This window comes from Doryrhamphus excisus, chromosome 1, assembly GCF_030265055.1.
Source record: "Doryrhamphus excisus isolate RoL2022-K1 chromosome 1, RoL_Dexc_1.0, whole genome shotgun sequence".
Lineage (NCBI taxonomy): Eukaryota > Metazoa > Chordata > Actinopteri > Syngnathiformes > Syngnathidae > Doryrhamphus > Doryrhamphus excisus.
Window position 1 is genome coordinate 4,504,026 of NC_080466.1, and position 16,871 is coordinate 4,520,896.

Consider the following 16,871-nt stretch of genomic DNA (forward strand, 5'->3'; position numbering starts at 1 on the left):
CCGGGTGATGTAATTGTAATTTGTTTTACTTCTCGGCTACTGTAGCCACGGGGGAAAAAAAAAATCCTTAATAATATCTGGTGAAAATTACAATGAAATGTGTAAGCAGTGATTGATTTTTGGTTATGTCGACAACCACTTATGTTGACATCAGTCAGCCTGAAATAATGACTAAAAAAAACAATTTATCTGGTTTAATTTCATGTGACTTTATTGAAAAAGGCTTGTAGTATCATAGCTAAAATAGGTCTTGGTTTACATACAAATTCCAAAGGCTACTATATTGTATATAATGTATATTAGAATAAAATGTTTCACATTCTTGGGGTCCAAATACACCATTCACCCCCCTTCTTTGTTACATTGTTACATTCATTTGTTAAATGGCTGTGGATTAAAAATATATGCAATATAAAATACACAAGCATGCATTATAAGACCTGACACATATTGAATACAGTGTTAGTAAATATTTTAGTAGTATTAGTCATTTATAGAGTCCTGTGCTCACATTTTTTTCTACTAGTCTTAGTAGAAGATGGAATTTTTATGATTGATTTTTCTGTGTTGATTAATAATAATCACTCTGCATTTGTTTTTGTATACTCGGCACGATGTTGAAGAATATGAATATGGCTTCAAATGAAAGATTCATAACAGTATTGGCTGCGACTCAATAGGATTATCACCTGCTGGCACACAGGCTGCCAATTGTCAAACAAAACAAAGACGTTAACCAAGACCACAACCAGCACTTCCGTAACATTTCACGGAAAAAAAAGGGGACAATATGGTTTTGGAGGTGAAGCAAGTCTTGCGGGGTGTTAGGAGTGTCCTAATTGAAAGCACATGTTGTTGGCTTGGATCTAAAACCGCAGTTTTTGTTCCACTTTGGCTCAGTGGCTTTACTGACATTAAATTTAAAAAAAAGTATTAGGCAAAAGTATAAAAAAAAGCCAGTGGAGTGTTCAGTGGAGCTGGGATGAATTATGTTTCCAATTATTACACAATAATAGTCATTTTTATCCTCAAATAAGATATCATCAAATAGACACCAATGAATGAATACAGAGAACAGAAAGAATAGGAGGACAGAATTTAATCGGCTTGGCTTTTAGCAACAACATTATGAAACAAATTACTATGTTGCATATTGTTTTATATTCAATGATTGGAAATTATTAAAAAAAAATAGCAGTAGCTTAATACTGCTTCCTGGAATTTTATGATACCTTCATTTAGTCGTGACTGTAAAGTATGTTGCATTAAAAAAAAAAAAGCTATTCACAATATAAAAATAAAACAGTAACATTTACAAAACATGTTTGATAATAAAGTGGCTCAAAAATATATATTTCTATGTATAAAAACATCATCCAAACCTTCTTTTTGTCGTATGAACATTCCCTTTTTTTTTTTAACAATGCTCAAGTCCGTTTCTGCTACTGTGTAAAAACTGTAAAAACTCAAACCAGTTTTGGAATTTTAAATTGTATTACTGAGGTTTCATCTTGTTATACACACTGAAATATAAATATTTGGTCTCTATAGCGATACGTTCGATCGGTAAAAAGCTGCATGAACAAACAATACATACGCTGATACTCCACTTACAGTATGGCATTTTCTTCATCATCCATATTAGCAATGAATGAGCCTTAAATGATATGAGTTATTGAATATGAACACATTGATATTTATAGTTTGAAATGCCTGTGACTCCTTGATAGTTATTATTTAGCACCACATGATCATTGCTTGTCGCTTGTTTGCTAGATACTTGCACTTTCACATAATGTATATAAGCCAGAAATACATATACATACTATATATATGTCATATAAGTTTCATCCTGCAGCAGATATTTGCTTATTTAAGACACTGAGGGAGGTGTGTAGTTGTGACCTGCCACAAAGGGGTATCTAACGTGAGATGTTATACACACTCACACACATTACACCAGGGGTGGGCAAACTTTTTGACTCGCGGGCCGCATTGATTTAACAAAATTGACAGGGGGGAGGGGGGGGCAGACTATATAGTATTTTACATGCAACAGTCCTATTTTTACGCATATTTTACATGTAAAAGTGTCATGCAATCTGCTATATGTGCACTTTGAAATCATTTATTTGATGTAAAGTGTGTTGGAAATTAAATGTATTATTATTTTTGTTATTATTATTGTCTTTATTATTACTATTTTATATATATATATTATTATATTAGATTTGTTATTATTAGTTATAGTAATGTTATTATAATTATATTATTATTATTATTGTTAATAATAATAACAATAATAATATTATGACTATTATATTAATATTATTAACAACAATATGAATATAATAATAGTAATATTATTATTATTAACAACATTCTTCTTCTTATTATTATTGTCATTATTTTTATTTTTATTTTTGTGCTTGTGTTACTTTTTCCAGGAGCATTTTGTAAACAACAGACCACATCAAATAACGAAATTGATAAAGCAGCTACCTCAACCATCAAAAAGTTGGCCCAAGCCACGATGGCAGGTATGTTGAGTTCAAATGAAATACTTTGGAAAAAAACAGGCGGGCCATATTGAAACACTTGGCGGCCGCATGAGACCCCCGGGCCGTAGTTTGCCCACCCCTGCATTACACACTACACACACGCACAATCATCCAGCGTTCACTAAGATACAATACACATCATCACGTGTCCATTATCACAGGCTTTAATTGCACTTGGTGCTACCATGGAGGATGTGGGGCACGAGTCAGTGGGTGTCCGGAGATTGGCGGTGAAGTGCTGGTTGTGCAAGCGGTCCACAGAAGTGTACGGGGTAACATACAGCGTGTTTACATACATCCATAGCAGTGGTTGGAGGTACACGGGTTTGGACCTGAGGATGCTTGCTTGTCCTGATAAGAGAACATCCCCACAGACTTAGTTCTTCTTCTTGTTGTTACGTCTTCTGGACTTCTTCACCCTGCACACACATTTAGAAACACAATAGATGGTCATATGATGGCTTGTGGACGCCATGTTTCTTTGAAAGTGGCATTGGAATAATGAAACACCGCACAGTCATCCCTCCGACATTGCTCCCCCACTCTATTGCGTTCATTCAAAAATGTATTCATTAATAGATGATGGCTGTTTTGTGGTTTCATAAATATTGAAATACAAGTTATATGTAGTATTCTGCTCAGTCGGTGTCACTAATATTACATTATTGAGATTATAGATTAGCCTCACTCTGTAAGGAGTCAGCTGTGGCATGTCTGACATGATAGAGTGGAAAAAAAGGTCTCCTCCCATTCCTTGTGGAAGTGGTACATTTTTGGCTTCTTACTTTGTTCTTCCTCCCCACTCTGTTTGAAACCCTTTTTTAGGTTTAGAATAGATACATTATTGGAGGCTGTCTATTTATTTTATTATATTTATTTAAATAAGATACCATTCTTATTTAAATAAGAATTACTTAATTTAAAAGAAATCAAATAATTGTTAATTTAAATTATTAATTTAATTTCAATTTATAATTTAGGTAATTAAAATTATTTTATAGGTTGATATTTATATAATAACATTCATTCATTCATTCATTCATTTTCTACCGCTTTTTCCTCACATAAATACTAATATTAAAATCCATCCATTTTCTATACAGCGTGTCCTCGTTAGGGTTGTGGATATGCTGGAGCCTATCCCAGCTGAATGTGGTGAGAGACAAGGATTGCTAATATTAAAATTAATATATAAAATACATATTTCTACTAATTGTATCAGATATTAATTTTTGTCCGGACAACTTTGTATGGTAGATGTGTTTGCAGATCTTATTTTAATGTTGTTCTGCTTTAAATTAGCATTGATTGATGTTTATGATGTGTACAATGTTTTTTTTTACATGCAACATACAGTGGAGGTATTTTCCACATGTCAAAGGGTGATGGTGACAAAGAGCAGTCATGCTCACTTCCTACAAGAACAAAGGTTTCAGATTTGAATCTACATCTTTCATTCTTGTAAGAGCAACATTTCCCACATGCTCACTTTGAGTCTGTGAGGCTTCACTTCACATTTCACGTTTGAGTCCACCTTTCATAGCTGAAACAACACTGTTGTAATAGCATCCATTCACGCTACCAGGTGGAGGTAGAAATGATTCACACATGACTTGTATCACCATCACACATGAAGTACACTAATAAACTTAGGTCTGTTCCCATACTGAACCACAAAGTTCAAAGTGGAGCGGCTCCTCATCGGACACACAGTGATGTGAAATGTTATGCTTGGTAGTCAGACCCAGTGTGTGATTCAAAACATGTAGGGTCCCACGTTGAGGCATTTATAGTGGGCAGCAGCAGGAAGGAACTAGGATTTCTAATATCTTGTAAGACTTTGTGCTGTTGCCGAACCAAAACAACATATATTTCCTCAATTAATAAATTGTTCTTTGAATTTAAATCAGTAGTGTCTTGGTACTGTTCCTTGTCTTTGTCCAAGCAAGCAGGCGACAACGTATGTATTGTTAGTGTAAAAATAAACTGTCAAATAAAAATCATATATAAATATGCAAAAATGTATATACTACTACGGCAGAATAGCATTAAATAGCATTAGTCTGATTATTTTAGTGTGCGGGATAATACAGACAGGGAGCAGAACTGGAGGTAGCAGAGGTGAGGATGCGGAGGTTCTCATTGGGAGTGACCAGGATGGATAGGATCATTTTAGTGTGCGGGATAATACACTGTAGAAAAGACAGGAAGCAGAACTGGAGGTAGCAGAGGTGAGGATGCTGAGGTTCTCATTGGGAGTGACCAGGATGGATAGGATCAGGAAGGAGTACATCAGAGGGACATTACATGTTAGAGGCCTTGGAGATAAAGTCAGAGAGGCCAGACTGAGATGGTTGGGACATGTCCAGAGGAGAGATAGTGAATATATTGGTAGAAGGATGCTGCGTTTAGAGCTGCCAGGTAGGAGGCGTAGAGGAAGACCAAAGAGGAGGTTTATGGATGTAGTGAAGGAGGACATGAGGGTAGTTGGTGAGAGAGTGAGAGAGACAGATGCAGAAGACAGGGTTGGATGGAGGAGCTAACAAAACAGGAAAGGTGTCCTGGCTGGCCCGTCAACGTTATAGACCACTAAAGTAACTGATCCTTGTTGCCATGGTAACGTTCCAGGCACAATTCATCATATCACAAGCCAGTGAATCATCATGATAATAATGTGTTATTTTAAGGTACAATTAGTACCTATTAGGGCGGCACGGCGTTTGAGTGGTTAGCACGCAGACCTCACAGCTAGGAGACCAGGGTTCAATTCCACCCTCGGCCATCTCTGTGTGGAGTTTGCATGTTCTCCCCGTGCATGCGTGGGTTTTCTCCGGGTATTCCGGTTTCCTCCCACATTCCAAAAACATGCTAGGTTAATTGGCGACTCCAAATTGTCCATAGGTATGAATGTGAGTGTGAATGGTTGTTTGTCTATATGTGTCCTGTGATTGGCTGGCGACCAGTCCAGGGTGTACCCCACCTCCCGCGCAAAGACAGCTGGGATAGGCTCTAGCTCCCCCCGCGACCCTCATGAGGAAAAAGCGGTAGAAAATGAATAAATGAATGAATGAATAGTACCCATTACTGCTTTAGTTTGTTTGTGCTACATTGTTCAAAACAAACAGTGTAAACAATAACTGGAAAATCCATGTGACGGACTTTATTGTTTGTGACTTTAAGTGTTTACTATGTTAGAAGAAGCAGGCATGCAGCCTGGCAATAATCACGAGCAGACACATTTTTGTTTACGAGGAATTTGTACATTTTAACAACATCGCTTGTTAAAATCTGAATGTGCTTCTGCTGTTGTTCGACTTTTTACACTTTCCTCCCCAAGTGTTGCCCTGCGGCTGTAGCAACTCTGCTGTTAATGTGCAATTAGTGGTGATAATTATGTGGGGGAATGCCTTTAAAAAAAAAAAAAAAAAGCAGTGGACATATTTCTGTGCTTAAGTGCGGTGAGTGAACTGATGATGATAAACACCGCGATGACGCCTGTGATTCTCAGGCAGAAGGTTATGAGAAAGGAGGAAGCAGTCGCACCGCAGGCAGATTTATCACTTTCCTTAACTTCATGCAAATCATTTCACAGATGATAACTCAGCTCCTTACATCAACCAAGTCGACGCTTTTCACTGAGCAATTACACAATTACCAGCCAGACAGTGGTTTATTTGTACTCTACAGGATCTAAATTCCAATTATTCATGCCTGTATTTGTCAGGGATGCTCCAGCAGAACAAAAGAGAAGTCTTCTTACTTGTTAATGGCGTTCTTTAAGTACCCCTGTAGCCACTTGGTTTCCGGGTTGATGCACACTTCCCTGTTGCTCTTCAGCTTGGCACTGTGGGAGGAAAAAAAGGGAGAATTTAAACATTTGGGTGCACTTTTATAGAACTAAAAGCATGCTAATTTGTGATAAATAACCTCAAAACATAGGCATGTCATCTTTGTAAACAAAAATATGTTCAATTGCAAGTGCAAAATGTATTTCAGAGCATCATATTAACCCGCAAAAACATGCATGTCACTCCAAATTGTCCATAGGTATGAATGTGAATGGTTGTTTGTCTATATGTGCCCTGTGATTGGCTGGCGACCAGTCCAGGGTGTACCCCGCCTCTCGCTCAAAGACAGCTGGGATAGGCTCCAGCATACCCTTGCGAGAGTTAGGATAAATGGCATAGGAAATGGATGGATGGATGGATGGATGTGGCTGTTGTGAGATAATTCCAATTGCAATAAAAACTGTTGTTTTGGTGATTAAGTCCGGCATTTCCGTCTGTCACCGAACATCACAATAACATTACTGATACGTAGTGAATAGTGTATAATACAGCATGTCATTCAGTGTATTTGAATGCATCTTCTGAATGCTTTATATTGGTATTTTAGTTTGTTTAGCCATTTTTATACTGAAATATGTATGTAAATGTGTACTTTAATATGTATATATTTTGACTAATAATATTTTTTTGACTAATAATATATTTTTGACTTTTTCTAACCACAAAAACAGCACGATTTATTAGAGAATATATTTTTTTTACCAGCAGGAACCAAGAAGTGACCTGCAAGTGAATACTGGAATTAAGCAATTTAGGCATTTTTAAAATTTATTTATTATCTAATTTCAACATTTCAGTCACAGCATCTTTGGCAGTAGACAATAGGCAGGTACGAAGTGGGTATAACCTGCAAGCAACCAAACAGATTCCCAAACACTAATATAGTACTTTCCTTTTTATTGGAGGATGTTATCTTCTGTTTTCAGCTCTTAAAGTCAACATGGCGCGTTTGAGTCCCTCCATCATAGAATAAGAAATGGTATCCTTTTGTGTTACAACACCATTCAACATGAAACTGTGCAATAAACCGTGCAATAAACCTGTGGCTTAATCAACATATACACAGCTTTAAATAGTGTATGTAATATCTTGATTTATGTTACTTGCTTGTTACTGCTCATACTTTTACTGCAACCTGGAAGTTCCCGGGTTAATAAAGGCTTATCTAATCTTATCTTATGAACCAGGAAGTAGCATGCTAACTAACATAAAGAAACACTTGTTTGTTACTGTAGTTTCTACATAATTGCGTAATCTCATGGAACAGTGAAGCCGTTACTCTCCAGAATGTCTTTTGACCGTCGTATATAAATCTGCTTCATGCCTATAAAGATGCTTTGAAACCAACAGAGAAACATTTTAAAAGCTTCTTTGGCAAGATCAACTGCAAGAACGGGATCACTGAGATCCAGTGATGCAAAGATCAACATACATAAATGTCAAAAATGTACTATATACGTTTGTCTGTGTGGAAATTCTAAACTTTCACTTGAACGCAACACAAGCAACATTCATGATTGTCGTTAGAAGTATGATATGGGGAGGTGATAAAAGGTAAAGTTGATAACCTTCTGTTGTCAAAACACTTAAAGGATTATGTGCTGGTTCTGAGCATATTTAGCTTATCAGTAGTTAATAAATCATTTTGGTATAATGCATATGGAAGCAATATTTCATCTGAGCAGACTTCTTAAAACAAATTCAACCTTTCTGAATTCCATCAAGAGAACCAAAATAATTGTTCACCGTGCTGCAGTCCCTGAAAGCAGCGTCCAGAAGCACCTGAGCTAAGAAGTCCTAAACATCTCAGCATGTCCTCCAACACATCTGAGCTGCAGATGTGGAGGCTGACTGAGCATGACAGGCTGTCAACCTTCAGCCAGCTGAGGGAAATTAACACTCTTGTGTTTCCACTGGAGAACAGCTGTGATGTGAGAGACGCCTGTTCGCGGTCTACTGTGTGTTACACGTGGGGTTTTTTTTTTTGGGTGAGATTTTCATTAAAATTATCTATATTATGAATGGAAAACATATTTAGAGTAGCTGAGAACAACCTTTCAGATATAATAGAAGTAGATGTTTATAACACGTTATCACTAGTTGACAGCAAACATTCATTCATCCATTCATTCTCATAAAAAAGCAATCAGGACCTGGAAAAATAATGTTTACGGTTTATATTCATTTATCAATTCATTTTCTACCGCTTTTTCCTCACGAGGGTCGCGGGGGGTGCTGGAGCCTATCCCAACTGTCTTTTTGGGCGAGAGACGGGGTGTACACCCTGGACTGGTGGCCAGCCAATCACAGGGCACATATAGACAAACAACCATTCACACTCCCATTCATACCTATGGACAATTTGGAGTCGCCAATTAACCTAGCATGTTTTTGGAATGTGGGAGGAAACCGGAGTACCCGGAGAAAACCCACGCATGCACGGGGAGAACATGCAAACGCCACACAGAGATGGCCGAGGGTGGGGAAAGACAAAATAAGTAGCCAAAAAGTTACCACTTCCACACAAAATAGGAGGAGAACTCATTAATTTTCTACCGCTTTTCCTCACGAGGATCGCGGGGGTGCTGGAGCCTATCCCAGCTGTCTTCGGGCGAGAGGCGGGGTACACCCTGGACTGGTCGCCAGCCAATCACAGGGCACATATAGACAAACAACCATTCACACTCACATTCATACCTATGGACAATTTGGAGTCGCTAATTAACCTAGCATGTTTTTGGAATGTGGGAGGAAACCGGAGTACCCGGAGAAAACCCACGCATGCACGGGGAGAACATGCAAACTCCACACAGAGATGGCCGAGGGTGGAATCGAACCCTGGTCCTCCTAGCTGTGAGGTCTGCGCGCTAACCACTCGACCGCCTTGCCGCCCAACAGCAAACATAACTAAATATAAAATTTTCTCATAACTTTATTGACTGATGGGGAGGGCAATAATGTTTCTCATTTTTAACATTCACTATCACATGTAAGTGTAAAATGAAGTTAACCGCAAGTGATAACATGTATAGCAGCTAGTCTGCACAGCCTCGAGTTTGCCGTCTCTTCAGCCTCGCTACGAAAAATCCCTTCAAAAATGCCTTATAACAGTTTTTAAACATTTTTTTTTCCTGGAAATTGTCCAAATAGTACAATTTCTGGGACGGTACAAACCTATTCACGATGATCGAAATACAAAAAATGACATCTGCATGATTATCGTTTGACTACTCCGATTAGTGCAATTCAGACCAAAAACTTCCTGATATGTGTCACATTACATGTTTTTGGCGGTAATCTCCTGCATGTTTGTGTGATATTGCGCAGACTCGACAACATCTGTGTGCAAAGGTTTGATGTTAACTTTGTATTTGGTGAGTCCTTTTCATCTGACTTGTGGCCCAATTAACTGTGATTGAGCTAAATGATTACCGGATAGACAATTAGAGGCATTTTAAACAGTACGCCATTTTGTCTAAGAGACCTGTATTTGGACACATTTTTGGGGGAAAGAAAAAAAAAAAAGTTCAGAAGTAGATTTTTTTTAAAAAAAATAAATAAAAAGGTAAATTTATGGTCTGTATGATCATTAAAGCAATTTTTAAATTTATGTATTTTATTAATAGTATATTTAATTAGAATTTGTGATTTTATTTGTGTGAATTTGTGATCTGTTCATATTAGACATAGAAAATGTAATTGCATTGAGTTAGTTGATTATCTGAACTGGGGGCGGCATGGTGGACTAGTGGTTAGCGCGCAGACCTCACAGCTAGGAGACCAGGGTTCAATTCCACCCTCGGCCATCTCTGTGTGCATGTTGCATGTTCTCCCCGTGCATGCGTGGGCTTTTCCTCCCACATTCCCACATTCCAAAAACATGCTAGGCTAATTTGACTCCAAATTGTCCATAGGTATGAATGTGAGTGTGAATGGTTGTTTGTCTATATGTGCCCTGTGATTGGCTGGCGACCAGTCCAGGGTGTACCCCACCTTTCGCCCAAAGACAGCTGGGATAGGCTCCAGCACCCCCGTGACCCTTGTGAGGAAAAGTGGTAGAAAATGAATGAATGATTATCTGAACTAAAAAAAACATAAAGATTATAAAGATTTGCATGTTAATTAATCATTTCTGCAACATGGATATTAGCGTATTCTCACTATATGATTAACATTATTGTGATCAATAACGTGTGTGTGTGTTCTTGTGAGTGATGGGGAGCTGGGACAAATATTTAGGAGAGGATTTGTACCGATCCGAGTGGGGGGGTGGCTCTCAACATGTGGGTCTCACACCTCAGTGGCAAAAGGTCATGTGTGAGAGTTAACAACTTTTCCGCCTTCCATATCTCCATCACACTACTCCCCAAATGAAACACCCCCACCCCGCTAAGCCCCCCCCCCCCCCCCCTTTCACCCCACCCCATGAGCAAATGGCATCTCCAATCCCTCAAACGAAACATATCAGCACCTCCATACCTGGATGTGTTTACTTTCTCTCCCTTTTTTTTTTGGGGGGGGGGGGGGGGGGGGGGCATCTGCTGCGGAGCCCCATCCTGTTTTTTTGATGTGTCATTATGTTTGTCTGTCCAGCAACTCTGAGCTTTCACCTCAAATTCACTTGACTGGAATTTGAGGGCCGGAGTTCCACTAGCAGCAGGTAGTAATTATTTCACAGCAAGTTAATACCAACAGCATGCTGGGATGGCTTGGCAAGTGTGAGGGGGCGGGGGTCATATAGGGGTGCACGGCGGGACACTGCTGGGCTGGTGCAGGAGAAGAGTCTAGTGTTACCAGCGGGCTTTTATGTGCCTCAATAGAGATATCAGAGCAGCACGCTGTATTTCCCTCCTCCGCCTCAATGACTTCTTGACTCCTCTGGCGCTTTTTCCACGCCTGGTCCGAGCTCTCGCTGTCCTCTGTGACCTTTTTTTTTTGCTATAGTCACTCACGCTTCTAATGCTCACAAGTCACCCCCTCCTCATTTGGCAGCCTTTTTTGCCTTTTGGCTGTGAGGCTTCTGCCACCCTATTTTCCATAGCAAACAAATGAATGAGGCTTTTGAGTTAATGTGTTCCAGGCCAGTGGCGTTATGCTCAGTCTTCGTAGGAGGCGGCAAATAAAAAAAAAAAAAACAACAGTAGATAAGCGACACATGGGGTCAGCAGAAACACAAAAGTAATCACTTTGACCTTTAATCATTGCTTCCTTTGCAGAACATAAATAGCCCCCCTCAAAATAAGACCGTCACCACTTTATTTCCTCTCTTTCAGAACAACTTGGGTCTCATTTTTAGTTAACATTAACATCATGCATGTCATTTCAACGCCACGTTAATATTCCTAATCATCACCATAACTCTATGCATAGTATAACATGTATACACAGCATGGCAATAATACTACCTAGTCTGTTTTCTTTCTGTAAGAGTATATCTCTAAAACTGGAGAAGAACTATATTTACTTGAGTGAGGTGACTCCAAATTGTGAGTGTTAAATGTTTGTCTATCTGCGTGGATGAATAAGTAAATATAGCATTTGCGGACCATGGGTAGTTTTTTTTAATTGGGCTACAGCACATTGTAGAAATAAAATAAAGCAAACAAAAAAAAAAATGGGGAAAATAGACCAAAATGTAACAAATAATGTAATGTAATTTTCAAAATGTAAATGTAAAAAAAATAATAATCGGTCGAAAAAGTTTCACTGTTCTCAAATATCTATTTTTTTCAGATTAAAATGAACAAAGCATTATTAGAGCCCTGTAGACATGACAAAACACGACTATAGTCACATTTATACTCTTTTTATTTACAACATATTGCGCAACTGCAGGGTCTTGAGACACATGCTAACTCGCAAACTAGAGAGCTAGCGACCTAAACGGTAGCCTTCAAGTTATTTCCTTTAAACTTAAATAGCCAAAAGCTTACCACTTCCACACGGATAGGGAGGATAACTATTAACAGTTATTTAACCTTTAACATGAACATTAATCAAACGTAATAATTTTTTCTGGGTACATGATACCATACAGCATCCATATCAAACTTGCGCGGGCCGCACTAACATTAAACTTTCATATCAAGGCGGGGGCCTCAAACTAGTGTCCTGCGGGTCACATTTGGCCGCATGTTTGAGACCACTGATTTAATAGGTCTATAATTATAATATTGTACAGGAAAGGAAGGCAGTTGGGCGCTAGACTTATGGCAGCCACAGAAGCATGCAGGTATGAAAATATGCAGTATGAAATGTAACTGCTTATAACTGCTAGTCAATCATTCATGTGTCAATTATATGGAAACTAAAGGGTTCTCTTTGCAAAGCATTCTGCAGCAGAGACAGTAATCTGTCGATGGAAATTCTCTTACAAGTATTACTAAAAAAAAACCAAAACCATTTACATACGTGTAAAGCCTACATAAAACACAGCATGATCAAATGAGCTAAATCCACATAGTAAAAAAAATGTTGCACCAATGGCCACCCTGGGATTTATGTATTGGAATTTATATATTCCGCTTGAGTTGCTGGACACTTACTTCACGTTTTAAAAGCAAAGCCAACTATTTTATGTTCACGCATGAAAATCAAATCAAAGAAAAGAATAAAAGCTGTTTTGTTTTTGTTGTTGCCTAGCTGCTCTTAACAAGGAAATATTCCCAAACTATAGCTCACTGGAGGATCCACCTGGCAACCTTGAAATCATTTCAATATGATTAACAAAAGGGAAGTCCGTTATCTGCATGAAAGACTCACATCAGACAAAATGAGCTTTCATTTATTTAAGGACCTAATCGTCTGGTCTTGTACTCACATGACTTGGAAGGGGCAGTTGGGGGTGTGCAGGAACTTCAGCTCTTTGATGGAGCGCTGAGGAACTGTGTTGAGAGTAGAACGACACCAGCATCTCTCCACCAGACTGATGGGCTTTGCTAAAGAAAAACAAAAAGGAATATCATATTTAAGGTACTATATTATAATTACCCGTGCATGCGTGGGTTTTCCCCGGTTTTACTCCGGGTTCCTCCCACATTCCAAAAACATGCTAGGTTAATTGGCGACTCCAGATTGTCCATAGGTATGAATGTGAGTGTGAATGGTTGTTTGTCTATATGTGCCCTGTGATTGGCTGGCGACCAGTCCAGGGTGTACCCCGCCTCTCCACCGAAGACAGCTGGGATAGGCTCCAGCACCCCCTGCGACCCTCGTGAGGAAAAGCGGTAGAAAATTAATGAATGAGTTCTCCTCCTATTTTGTGTGGAAGTGGTAACTTTTTGGCTACTTATTTTGTCTTTCTCCACCCTCGGCCATCTCTGTGTGGAGTTTGCATGTTCTCCCAATGCATGCATGGGTTTTCCCCGGTTTTACTCCGGTTTCCTCCCACATTCCAAAAACATGCTAGGTTAATTGGCGACTCCAAATTGTCCATAGGTATGAATGTGAGTGTGAATGGTTGTTTGTCCATATGTGCCCTGTGATTGGCTGGCGACCAGTCCGGGGTGTACCCCGCCTCTCGCCCGAAGACAGCTGGGATAGGCTCCAGCACCCCCGCGACCCTCATGAGGAAAAGCGGTAGAAAATTAATGAATGAGTTCTCCTCCTATTTTGTGTGGAAGTGGTAACTTTTTGGCTACTTATTTTGTCTTTCCCCACCCTCGGCCATCTCTGTGTGGAGTTTGCATGTTCTCCCCGTGCATGTGTGGGTTTTCCCCGGTTTTACTCCGGTTTCCTCTCACATTCCAAAAACATGCTAGGTTAATTAGCGACTCCAAATTGTCCATAGGTATGAATGGTTGTTTGTCTATATGTGCCCTGTGATTGGCTGGCGACCAGTCCAGAGTGTACCCCGCCTCTCGCCTGAAGACAGCTGGGATAGGCTCCAGCACCCCCGCGACCCTCGTGAGGAAAAAGCGGTATAATAATGATTTATTATACTTTATTATACCATAATGATTTATGTGTCAATCAAATTCAATGCTGAAGGACAATTTGACGAGATGCTGTTGTGCTGAAGATAAAATGCAATCATGAATTTTTTGTCTCTTTTCCTCCATCTGTGAGGAATCACATCATTCCCATTACATCCTTCACTGGATTTGCTAAAAGCAGGTTTAATCTACTGTAACGTGTCTTTCCAAAGCATGGGAACATATGCGTTTACCTGCTATTGCTCACGACAACATGTTCATTAAAAAGAGATTAGTCCCCTTTTGACCACTTTTTCTCTCACACGCACACACACACACACGGACACTTGCAGAATTTTAGCTTTTCACTCCGAAATCATTCAGCCTGACCACTCTTCCACTAAAGGGTCCTCAACATTCAATTTCTAATGTTGCCCTCTTTTCATAAAAGGGCCCTCTGCAGCTCACTCAGCATCGGGGGTCTCAGTGGAAATCACCCTAAGTACATTCTTAAAATGATTACAAATGGCCCCTGTGCCACCAGCATGGAGGCCGCTGAGGCCCCCGTGCACCGCTGCAGATGCAGTCTGATACCATCAAACAAGGAAGTATAATAAGCACATTCCAAAATATAGCTGACAGATGGTCGGAAAATATGTTGATACTTATCAAATAATTAATATTTGAGCAAAATGACAATGTTATTTCCATGTAGATAAATTGACAAATAAACATATTGTACCCAATGCAGTTAACAAAGTGTTCCTTATTTACACATGTTTATAAATCAACACCAAATGTGCCACCACAAATGGCTCAAACCCAAGAAATATCAGCCTAAAAAAAACTCGCACCCTTCCAGGGCCCATTCTCATGCAAACCAGGGGATCATTATGCAGTACGCAGCGCCGGGGCCACAAGTGAGCATCCGCCGCTATCACCAGCGCATTGTTTATCCCTAATTAGAAACTAATTAAAAGAAAGCACAGAGAAGAAGCCAAATACACACATGTCTTTAATATGCGATCAAGGGGGTCCTGGCGGGGCAGAAACAACAAGCTTTGCATAACGCGGCCTGAGCTTGGCTTGTCGCCTGGTAAAGAACATACGGGGGGACAATTTGTGCCCCAGAAAAATTCTATCATGAGTGAAAAGCCTGTGACTTCAAATTTGGGTTATTCTAAATTAGGAGATAGATGCTTTTTAATTGATTTTAAATATTACACTTGTCATATTACTTCATTTAAACCTAATAATTGATTTTAAATATTACACTTGTCATATTACTTCATTTAAACCTAAGGTAATACTTCATTTTCTGCCGCTTATCTTATCTAGCTTATTTTCTGCCAGCCAATCACAGGGCACATCTAGACAAACAACCATTCACACTCACCTCTTGAAATATTGTTGTCTTATACTTCATAATGAGTAAGCGAAAGGCAAAGTACTGACTTTCTACCATATATTGCCGTGTACATTCATCGTGAACAACATTTGTGAGGTCAGTGGGTCAACTGATGTTGGTTTCTCAAAGGTCTTTGCCAACCAATACACCGATTGCTTCATGAATTAACTAATTAATTCATTGATTAAGACATCTGTGTCATTGTTTTTAATCCATATGTTTTTTTTTAACCACCCATTGAATTGCCATTCACCTATCAACATGTTGCAAGCATGTTTCAGACACAAATAACAGTTCCCCCATAAAATAGACAAACAACCATTCACACTCACATTCATACCTATGGACAATTTGGAGTAGCCAATTAACCTAGCATGTTTTTGGAATGTGGTTGGAAACCGGAGTACCCGGAGAAAACCCACACATGCACGGGGAGAACATGCAAACTCCACACAGAGATGGCCGAGGGTGGAATTGAACCCTGGTCTCCTAGCTGTGAGGTCTGTGCGCTAACCACTCGGCCTCCTGAAGTAATCATTTTGTAACAATTAATTAGATTAATTAGGGGGACCTAATCCTAACCCCCAAATTTTGTATGTTTTTTTTTAGTACAACAAAAATTAGAGTACAATAAAAAAAACCCAAACCATTCAGACAGTTAAAGCAAACTGCAGTTTGGAAAAGGTCCTGAGATGATGCTGATGATGAAAACACGACATTTATAGATAGACATTTAAGACTCACCCGTGTTTCCCGGTCCATGTGTGATCACGGCCAACAGAACCATGAGTGGCAGCACTTTGACATCCATGGTGTGGGGGCACGCTCAGGCTGCTCGCTCTGCTACAGTCCAGGACTCAACTAAGGCCGCCAGCGCTGCATTGTGTTAAATCCTCACATGAAAGAGAGAGAGAGAGAGAGAGAGAGAGGGAGGGAGAGAGAGATTGGAGGGGGGAGAAGAGGGAGTCCCACTTTCTCAGAAGGGGTAGGGTAGAGGAGGAGGGGGGTCCCAGCATGGGAGGAGATGAGGTGAGAGGAAGGCAGGGAGCGAGTCAGGAGACACTTCCTGTCTTGTAAAAGAGTTGGCGGGGAGTCAAAAAAGAGAAAGTCTGGAGGATATTTTTCCCTCTTTTGTTCCAAC

The 16,871-nt window shown here is 39.6% G+C and overlaps 1 protein-coding gene across 1 annotated transcript; it reads right to left on the minus strand.

Annotated features, from left to right (window-relative positions):
* Positions 1-204: 204 nt before the first annotated feature.
* On the minus strand, positions 205-16,620 carry cxcl12b (chemokine (C-X-C motif) ligand 12b (stromal cell-derived factor 1)). Its single transcript, XM_058070773.1, has 4 exons — positions 16,475-16,620; positions 13,230-13,347; positions 6,322-6,405; positions 205-2,980 (listed from the first exon to the last, which is right to left on the minus strand). Exons 1-4 carry the CDS (start codon positions 16,539-16,541, stop codon positions 2,938-2,940), a joined length of 312 nt encoding a protein of 103 aa, XP_057926756.1. The 5' UTR covers positions 16,542-16,620; the 3' UTR covers positions 205-2,937.
* Between the last annotated feature and the right edge of the window lie 251 nt (positions 16,621-16,871).

Excerpts from the sequence above, each read along its gene's own strand:
- cxcl12b (XM_058070773.1), bottom strand. The coding sequence starts at position 16,541 with ATGGATGTCAAAGTGCTGCCACTCATGGTTCTGTTGGCCGTGATCACA. Across the intron at positions 6,406-13,229 it reads AACTGCCCCTTCCAAGTCAT|TGCCAAGCTGAAGAGCAACA; the intron begins GTGAGTACAAGA and ends TTCCTCCCACAG. Across the intron at positions 2,981-6,321 it reads TTAAAGAACGCCATTAACAA|GGTGAAGAAGTCCAGAAGAC; the intron begins GTAAGAAGACTT and ends ATGTGTGTGCAG.